General features: G+C 43.7%; 1 protein-coding gene across 1 annotated transcript; it reads right to left on the bottom strand.

The window, feature by feature from the left end:
- Positions 1-1,196: 1,196 nt before the first annotated feature.
- Positions 1,197-7,550, bottom strand: lztfl1 (leucine zipper transcription factor-like 1). Its single transcript, XM_084475002.1, has 9 exons — positions 7,338-7,550; positions 6,939-7,063; positions 6,549-6,743; positions 4,946-5,003; positions 4,612-4,683; positions 4,445-4,510; positions 4,099-4,176; positions 3,330-3,506; positions 1,197-2,726 (listed from the first exon to the last, which is right to left on the bottom strand). Exons 1-9 carry the CDS (start codon positions 7,338-7,340, stop codon positions 2,562-2,564), a joined length of 939 nt encoding a protein of 312 aa, XP_084331128.1. The 5' UTR covers positions 7,341-7,550; the 3' UTR covers positions 1,197-2,561.
- Positions 7,551-10,206: the final 2,656 nt, after the last annotated feature.

The raw sequence follows: 10,206 nt of genomic DNA, 5'->3' as shown, positions 1-10,206 counted from the left end.
GGCATAACCTTAAATTAGGTATTAGAACCTTCAACAAGGAATGAGACACGAAAACTTTGAATGAGGCATGAGTAATGTTGGCTTTAGAACCTTTAAGAAGGTACGAGAATCTTGAATGAGACATGAAAACGTTAAACGAGGCTGTAGAACCTTAAACAAGGCTTTAGTACCATTAACAAAGCATTAGAACCTTAATTGAGGTGTTGAATTGCACAAGGCATGAGAATCTTTAAGGAGACAAGCCAGCTTTGAATTAAGTGTGAGCACTGTTAAAAATGCATTAGAACCTTAAACAAGGCTTTCAAACTTTTGATGCTAACTTTTAACAACGTATTTAAACCATGACTATGGCATGAGAACCTCTAATGAGATATTAGAGCCTTTATAAATAGGCATGCAAATAAATAGGCATAAAGGTGTTTTCCTCTCCACGGTTTTGCTGGCAGGTCTGCTGTGGCACTTCTTAAAACGTCGCACTGCTCTCATGGCTTCGAGCTGCAAAAAGCTGAGAGGATGGGAGCTGATTTCCTGGTTGTGTTTCTCGGTTTGCTGTGTTTCGAATGGAGGCCAGGGGGTATTGTCTCGTTGGGCATTCATGCGTCTAATCAAGAACTCACACCTGGAACCCCTGCAGCCCACTGAGAAAGAGTCCTCTCTCTCTCTCTCTCTACACTGCTTGTATTGTTGTCGAAATTAAAGCCAGTGGACACCAAATCAAAGTGTAAGGTTGAGACTCCTACTAGGACCTTTGTTGCTTTTGCAGGTCTGGTGAACTTCAATGTTCATCTACTCTCAGCAGTAGTCACAGAAGTGTGAAGTGAGAGAGAGAGGTTTCACCCCAACAACAGATAGGGGGAGAGAGAGAGAAGGATTTTGACAGTTGATCACAGCTTCCTTTTTTTTCCACACCTCTTAATCAGATAAGATTTTCATTTATCGATGCCCTGACACACGGCAATCTTTCTGAGAATCATCCAGTAACAAGTATTCACTTATTTGTGTGCTCAATGCATGGTTTTATGGCAATTTATTTTGGATTAGGGTCATCATGAACCCATTTATACATGCCATGTTTCAAATATGCTCTCAAAAGATCCCAAAGGTTGATCATTATTTTAACCTTGCATGACAAATTATCTGCAAAAATAATTTGCACACAATAAAAAAGTAAGTAAATAAATGGACAAAACACAACATCACTCAGTTGATTTAATTATTTTGCTCCCCAATTTGGTTACAGCCTTGGTTAGCCTAGATTTCAGATGATACAAATAAATAAAACATCTAGGATGTATCACACTCCACAAGAGCATTACATCTTCAGGTCAAATAGCTCACTTTCAAATAACAAGATACATTTTTTTTGGATAAAAATATCATATGCACTCCTCTCTTCTAGGAAATGTTGAAATTCAATCTTTCAGGATCACTTTTGTTCCTTACGTCGATTTTCAATGATATACAATGCAATATATAGAAGAGCATAAAAATAAAAATGTAAGAAATCAAAGTAAACATTTCATCGATACATCCAAATAGTAGCTGTAATACCACTCCTGAAAAAGCTCTCTAGATGGACTCTGGACTCTAGATGGACTAGATGGATTATATTAAGCTAAACATTTTGAACTGGAGTGTATTATAGAAGAGATAAAATATGAGTTTGATTCGAAATGCGAATCTGATATCTGAATGTCTTCGTTATAGCAGTACAGGCAATAATGCCACCCCCTAGTGGTGAGAGGGTGAACTATCCCATCTCTTCACCCTTACGACCTATCAAGCAAACACATAAAACACACAAAGGCCTCCTTCAAAAGGACACAGCGAGCTGGATTAATTTATGGATTATTAATCTAGAATAATCCAGATTAAGACCAGGGAGAGGACAAAGGGAAGGGTTATTTGCATAGACCACTGATGGGGGCATGTGTACTTGTGGCGGGAATGGGAAGTAAAAATGAATCTGTAACAAAGAGATTCATTCTAGACCGACACTAGGAGGAAGGATCTCAATCAAGGGATTGCCTGGTTTCATTTCATTACTTTTTACTACCAAAATACCTAGTTAAAGATAGCCTACGCCCGACCCAAACCTGACCCACGTGAGATTCTCTATACTGAAGACTATGGAATTCAGGGTAAAAGCATGACATAATAGAAATGGTGTTGACGATCGCTCTCTATCTTGTCGTTGGGTCTCTGCGTGGCGAGGGGCGTAATCAAATGGGGGCGTGTCTTGAAGACCTTCCGCGTGGTATGGACATTTATAAAAAAAAATGGTCCTCGCTCGTCTTCATCGTCTTCCGTTGTCGTACTACGTTGGTTGCGTGGGGGGGGACCAGAAACTCATTCGTCTGACTCGTACCTTTACGACAAACGGACAGAGACAAAGATGACCATGTACAACCAAACTAAATTTCGCCCCGAGATATGTTTACTATCGTCTGTGATAATATGTGTGCAAGCGCGGTTTGCTAACAGCTACCACCTAGCGAATTCAGTTTCTTTATCAGGCAACATAAGGTTGGGGATCTAGCATGACATTAGCATCATGCTCGCTAGACCGTAGCAATTTCTGTGTCTGTTTCGGGTATGGCTGCAGCTGATTGGCCTTCGTACCTCTGCAGTCGTTTCCTGATCTCTTTGATCTGCTCGTTCTTCTTGGTCAGTATCTCCTTCATGTTGCGGTAGGCGGCGGTCTGCTGGAACTTCTTGTCCAGCTCCTGAACACATACACACGCGCACACACACACACACACACACACACACAGTTTTAGCAATTTACTAACATTTATACGTATTTTATTAGTTTAATCATTTCATAAATAAGATGAAAAAATGTATGTCTATGTAATGTATTTTTATACATTAATATGAATAATTAATTGCAATTATATAGCGCTTTTCAAGATACTCAAAGCGCTTTACGTAGCGCTTTTTAGTGTTTGGGTCTGTGTAGGGGTTATGATACCTCATCCACTACCAGTGTGTGGCACACACTGGTAGTGGATGCCAGTATGCACCATAATGCTAACCACACACTGGCTATTAAAGTGGTTATGGTTGGGGTTGGTTAGATAAATAAATGTTAATATTTTGCTCATCTACATAGATCGTCAACCCTTGAATAAAAGCAACTCAGCTCTCCCGTTTTATTTATTTACAGGCCTTTCCGGTATGGCGTATACATACAATCATAATGCCATCACGGTGTCTATGAACATATGTTTATGGGGCAGAGGCTCCGGGGTCACGGGTGAAGGGTCAGGGGTGTTGAAGGGTCGGGGGGGGGGATGGGTCAGGTAGCGGGGGGTTAGTGGTCAGACCTTCTCAGCCATGGCAAGCTGCTCCTGGACGCGCAACAGGTCGTGTTTGGCTGACACCAGGTTCTGCTGCAGGTCCTTCTGAGAGGCGGCGTTCACGTTGAGCGTGCGCTCATAGTCCTCCTTCAGGGCCGCCACCGTGCTCTCCAGGCTGCTCAGATCCTGCTCCCGCGTTGCCCCCTGGTGGCGGGGAGGGGGAACATGGCTGGTTATTTTTATGTTCCATCCAGAGCAGAGCACCGGGCCTTATTCTCCCAGCAGCCGTCTTGTTGCTTAACACTAGCCGGCTGGGGAAAAAGGCATGCAGAATTCCACGGCCGACTTTTGTACTCAGAAGTAACCGACCAACCAAAAACTTGAAGTAGTGATCGCCCGATATTATCGCTCGATATTTGCGTTTCGGCATCGGCCAATACACGTTTGCCGATATATTTATTTTTTTTGTCCCTGCATGATTTACAGACAGACAGTTCAATAAATGTTCCTTTTTAAAATTGAGACTTGTAACATTTGTACAACATTGTGTCATTTTTATGATGTCAATTGAGGGAGCAAAAGCAGTATCGGCTCCAAATATCGGCTCAAGAAAATCGCCAGCCCGCATCGGTCATAGGCTAAGGCTGATGAAAAGAAATCGCTATCGGCATCAGCCCTAAAAAATCCATATTGGTCGATCTCTAGCTTGGAGGGCAGAGAATGTAAACAATGGCACAGCGGAGAGAGGAGGCAGGACTGAGAGGAGGAGGGTGGGACAGGGCAGGAGGACTGGTACCTGCTGGTCTCCCTGGACCTTCTGCAGGTCTTTCAGAGCTCGCTCGGCCCTCGTCTTCTCGTCCAACACATTCATGGCCTGGAACACACAACACACAGCATGGGAATATCATCAAAGCAGTAACATCGGAAGTGTGTTCTTATCTTAAAGAGCCACATGGGGATAGTCTAGTGGATAGAGTGGCTAAAAGTACTTGGTTGGGGTCCCAATGTCCGCCGTCTACCTGTAAGCATCCTATAGCAAGACGCCCCCCAGCCCTATCGGCTATCTAACTGTTAGTCGTCTCAATAGGGCAAATGCTCAATTCTGAACAAACAAACAAGGCGTAGACAGAGTGTTGCTCCACCTGGGACTCCAGGTTCCGCAGTCTGGATTTCAGCTTCTCGTTTTCCTCCTGTAGTCTTGTGATCTCCTGGAGAGCGAGGTGGAAAACACGTGTTGCATTACGCTGCATTCATATGATTTTGAATATGAAGGTGAACCAGACTCCGAGTTTGTGGTGTCAGGGTTTACCTTGTTCAGTAGCTCTGACACGCCCCCTTCGTTGAGAGGCACTAGCCTTGGTTTACTGCTTTCCTGGTTCACCTTGGTGAAAAATAACATGCAATAAGTGAATAAACACATAATAGGTTATTATACGTCATATTTATTACATATTAGTCAGCACTTGCAATATAATGTCTGTCTTCTGTCCGATCCGAGCATTGGACTCGTCCCTTTTCAAGTGATGTTTGCTTACGTTTCTTGTTTCACAGAAATTTCTTGCTGTGTGTACGTGTGCAAGTGTGTGCGTGTGGGCGTGTCTGCATGCATGTGTGTGTGCACGTGTGTGAGGTGGGGTACACACCTTGTTAGTGGTTTTAAAGTCAGTCTTCTCAAACTCAGCCACCTTCTCGAGTAAGTCTCTGGAGAAAGAACAACGTGAGAACAAATCATTTAAAGATGACTCCCTCTTAAACCTGTCCGCAATATTAACTAACTGTGTTTCTTACTTTACAATGTACCATTTACACTATGTTATTTGGGTTTGAAGTTCTTTACACTGTCCTTTGGATAGAAAGATATGATGATCCACAATCCTTGTGGTAGGGTAAGTGCGGTAAGGATGAATAAGTTATGAAAAGTTAATTGGGTAAAGGGTAAAATAGGTTGAGTTACAGTTAATCCAGTGAAGGGTTGATTTGGTAAACGGTTAGATAAAGTGGCATGGTTAGTTAGGGTTAGTTAAGTACGGCTAAATAGGATTGGTTAGGTAATGCTAGCTACCATTAGTTGGATAAAGATTGAAGGTTAGTTTGAGTTAGTTATGTAAGGCTAAATAGTGTTAAAGTTGGGGTTAGTTAGGGTGAGGGGAATTGTTTAAGGTGGTGAGAGAAGGAGTTAAGGTTAGGGTGAGTTATATAAGGCATAGAAGTAGGATATAAATAGCAAAAATTCACCAATTCAATATGCTGTTAAAGGTGGGACCGTAATGTCAGAAGTTGTACCAATGTGTTGCATACGTTCAACTATAAACAGTCAAATGTATATCTAGCTGGTTGTGTACGAGGGAACCTCATCAAGCACCCTTCCGTGACCTCCCCGACCCCATGACTTCACCGCGGTGGGGCCCCACGTACCACCGAGGGAGGAAACAACAAGCCAGCATCCATCCCATGCAGGGTGACAGTTTGAAACTACGAACACGAGCCGACCCTTGTGGTGAACGCCGCAGGTCCGTGTTCAGCTTTATTGTGGTCCACAAAAGGGGCTCCCCGCACGTAGCTCTGTGGTGAGGGGCGTACGCAGCGCCTCTGTGACAACACACCCACGACAACACCAAGGTTCCGCAACCCAAGACACTTTCTCACAACTTCTGTTCTCAGGGTTATATGCAGCTGCTATATGAAGTAAGGAGGAGAGGGTGGCGAGGAGAGGGAGGAGGAGGTGGCGGAGAAGAATGGGGAGGAGGAGCGGGTGGAGATAGAGTGTGGATGAGGAGGAGAAGGAGAAGGGTGCGGAGGAGGAAGACGAGGGGTAGGTGGGGGAGGAGGAGGAAGAGGGGAAGGTGGGGGAGGAGGAGGAAAAAGGTTGCAGGGAGGAGGTGAGGGACTTCAGAGGAGGAGGTGGGTAAGGATATGGGGGAGGGCGGAGAGGAGAAGGAGGTAGGGGAGTTGCAGAGTGAGAACTAGGCCTGTTCACAATGTTGCGGTCTATGTTGCACTACTTCATCTGCTTCGCTCCAGCTGGTTTCAGGGGCAGATAATGTCGACCCCACCTACTGAACTCAAAACATCCACCTAGCTAGCTAGACAAAATCCCTCAAACTAGCCAGCAACAAACATCCCCCCAGGGAGCCATCAGAACATCTAGCATGCTACAAGCCATTCACGCACCCTACCTATTCTCCAGTTGTTGGTAACCTCCAGTTAGCAAGCTACGCTCATCCACCTTCGATCCAAGCTCCCCACCTGTTCTCCAGTTCTGAGATGTCTGTCTGCAGCCGCAGGAAGAACTTGTCAGCCTGGGAGAAGAGCTGGCGGAGCAGCAGCACGTTGGTGTGGGCCGTGTTGATCAGCTCCGTCTCCACCTCCCCCCCCACCACCGCCTGCAGACCCTCCAGCATCTCCCGCACCTCATCCACAGTGAACGTCTCCTCCACCAGCCTGCAGTACACAAATACACGCACACACACAACCCAACACATCCGATATACACAGGCACACACAAACAGTCAAACATAGACACAGATAGAACACGTGCATACAACTACATGATCCATTAGGCAACTGCACTGTTTGAAACAATATAAACCCAATATATTGAGGAGTATATCCATTGTCATTAGACCTAGAAAGCACCTGCTGTCTTTGAGTTCCTCAAAACACGTGTCGATGGTCTTCAGCCTCAGGACTCTCTTGGAACGGGCAAACCGCATGTAACTGATAACCTCATTCTGGTGGTGCTCATTAAACCCGAATTCAGCCTGCACACGGAGATAAACACAGTGACAATAACTACATTGGAATTGTGCAGCTACAAGTGGTTCCAGCTGAACTTAGTGGGGCTCTCCCAGCGACAGGCTGCAGGCCCTGTTCAGATAAGCTGCTGACACTACTCCAAGTGTGGACATGTACTGTTGAGATTTCACGTTAGAGGATTAGCGACATGATTAGAAAAGGTAGTGGTCTGTGTGTCCATGGCAAAGTCAACGCTCTCAGGAGAGATATCGAAGGGAACAATTGATGGACGATACTTACCATGGTGTTCAGGACGCTATGTCACTAACGTTAGCTAGCTTGCAGGTAAAGCGTATTCAAAACACTGAAATGCAGGTTATGAACTTAGTCTGAGCGACCGATCAGGGGCTAGACGTGTGGCCTGAAAACAGCTCGGAAACAACGGTGTTTATTTTAAAATCGTTTCAATGCTCAAACGTGGCTTGGTCGAAATGTTAGAAGATTATCCGAAGATTTGCTAGCCGTGCTGTCCAGTGTTGTGTCTTGAGAGCGTGCCTTGGTAACGGGGTGGCGTCATTGCCTTGGTTACCAGGGGTGCGTTCAGTGGCACTACGTTCACTAGGTAGTCCGTCCGTTTGTTAACACAAAACACCGCGCATGTACATGGTGACGTCACATCGAAATGACCGCCAAATAACTTCATCCAAAATTGTCTTTGCTATTATGAAATATGCTTAAACTCAAACATTGAGTAACCTATATTATTTTCTTATTGTACTGGTCGGCCTACTTCAGATTCGGAAACGTCTATCAACAGTGTGACAGAAAATAGTGTTTGACGTGGATCACATCAACACCGTAAAACAAACACAATACAACTGATATAAAAAGGAGAAGAATGCAATGCTTTTTTTACATCGATATTAAAGGTCTACATTTCAACTATAGAGAAGCATATCAAAGAATCAGCATAATGTAAAACATATATCATTATGCTGATTGATTAAATTACATGACAGTAATTTAATCAAGGCGCCTCTAATCGAATATCTTTGTTGTAGAATGCACCTTAGAGTTTGTTTTATTTTAGTCAAAGTTTGCTTTTGAAAATGAATGAAATAGTTTTTTAATCGAATGAATGAATATGTGTGTGTGTGTGTGTGTGTGTGTGTGTGTGTGTGTGTGTGTGTGTGTGTGTGTGTGTGTGTGTGTGTGGGGGGGGGGGGTATGTGGAACCAATAGTAGTTCCACATACCCCACACACACACACACACACACACACACACACACACACACACACACAAACTCTAACTCAATAACCCTATTTATTTGGTAAATGTTATTAGGCTATACACCGTTACAGTGTAGTGTTATGCTACGTTATGTTGATCTGTCCCCCCAAATACTAGAAAGCGTGCCAAACTCTACCTAAACCAATAAGTCTACGTTTGTTACGTTTTTTTAATAATGTTATTCCGAATCCCAAAACTACAGTGCAGAGCGGCCAGGAGGTCCTCCAGATGAACTGAGTGCATGTGATCCAAATAAAGCACCTAGAGGTCCAGTTGCAGTCCCGAGCGTCTCCTCCTTCCCTCCTGGTGCGCTTGGTTAAGAAGTAGTGTGTCCCCCCCCCCTCCCCCCCATCACGCTCTATCTTTGATTGAATTACACTAACGGGCAGCGCATGGCCTACTGAATCAGATGTTTCACAGCGTGACTATACCCTCCATACACCACACACACGGGCAGGACTTTCACATCCTCGGTTACACAGAAAAGGCCAAGATGTTTCCGCTCTATCTTCAATCGCGGTGAGTGTCTCTCCCAGGTGCGACTAACTGTTATTTATAGGCCTAAGCTTATTGTTGTTTTAGGGCGGAGCAGAGAGGACGGGTTTGTTTTAATGTGGTCTTCATCACTAGCGGTCTCATCTTTAACTCTCTGGGGGTCTCTCGACCCCTCCATCAACACTGCTTTGGTTCAAATAGATGCTGATATTTAACGTCGGTTTTCATCTCAATATATCAAAAAAAAATCTCGAATGAGTGCATATTTTGGTTTTTGCTTTCGATTCTGAATGAATTTGCACGTAAAAATATAAAAAGTGACTCCTACTTCCACGCATGAACATATATCCATTGATGGTTTTAATATGTGAAAATATTAATAAATTACATCTTATCTTTCCTTTAGTTGGATTTTTAATGGAAATAAAATGTATCAACTAGATGTGCAGAACCTAACCTTCAAGTCATGGTTTGGTAGTATGAATGTAATATTGTAAAATGGTATAATATTCCAGTTACTAATATCCCAGATTTTGTATGTGCATTTCATCAGGAATAACTAAAGCTTTCTCATGAGCTCTTCCTTTGCTTCATATCATTTTACCTTCACAAAATGTAAACATTAAAAAGTATAGCACTTAAGTTGGTAATTAGGCTGAGGACGAGCGGCGCATCGATGCAGTGTAGGAGATTCACCCCTAGAGGACGCAGTTGTCGTGTTTTTGAAATGGCACACGTCACCTCAGACTATGCAAAGTTGTTTAATAAAATCATGGTTGTATTAAAATGTTGCCAATTGGGCGGTTATCTTACGATATATAAATTGCGTCGGGCATCATGGCCAAGAGGACCTGTGTGTCGAGGATAGCATAGGAACGTTTAATCAAATAGTGCTCAAACAGCATATTTGATATTTTGCGTAGGCTACATTTGTTTTGTCTTCCTGTAATGTGATATTTTAATTAATTTTAGGTCAGATAATAACAAACGGGAACATTAACGTAAACACTCGGGTCGGTTTTCATTCAAACATATGAGGATCCTCTTAAAGGATGTATTGTCTGGTGAACAAAGTAGATAATCTTTTATCCTCCTTATCCTCATGTTGCAAAAGCAGGGGTACGCCCATTTGAACCGCTCATTTCTTGTTCGCATGGCTCCACTGACAACTTATATACAGTATGAAAAATAACACTGATTCGGGGTCAGTCGTCGCAACAACTAATCAATATAAACAATTGGCATGCACTAAAATAAGGGCCGATCGGGGATCAGATCCCGCGTCGGCTCCACTTCCTGACAAACCAATCAGCTGACAGACGCATGACAGACGGGCCTCGCGCATGCGCCCTGGCACACTGTTGGTATCAGGAACATGGCAG

This window comes from Micromesistius poutassou, assembly GCF_964030765.1.
Source record: "Micromesistius poutassou genome assembly, chromosome: 11".
In the NCBI taxonomy this organism is placed as follows: domain Eukaryota; kingdom Metazoa; phylum Chordata; class Actinopteri; order Gadiformes; family Gadidae; genus Micromesistius; species Micromesistius poutassou.
Note: the sequence above shows the minus strand (reverse complement) of the source record. Positions and strands in the feature narration are given on the sequence as shown.

What these genes read in the sequence shown, in the direction of transcription:
- lztfl1 (XM_084475002.1), bottom strand. An exon ending in ACTTTAAAACCACTAACAAG is followed by an intron (nt 4,684 to 4,945) that starts GTGTGTACCCCA and finishes TTTTTCACCAAG; the next exon opens with GTGAACCAGGAAAGCAGTAA. An exon ending in TGCGGAACCTGGAGTCCCAG is followed by an intron (nt 4,177 to 4,444) that starts GTGGAGCAACAC and finishes TGTGTGTTCCAG; the next exon opens with GCCATGAATGTGTTGGACGA.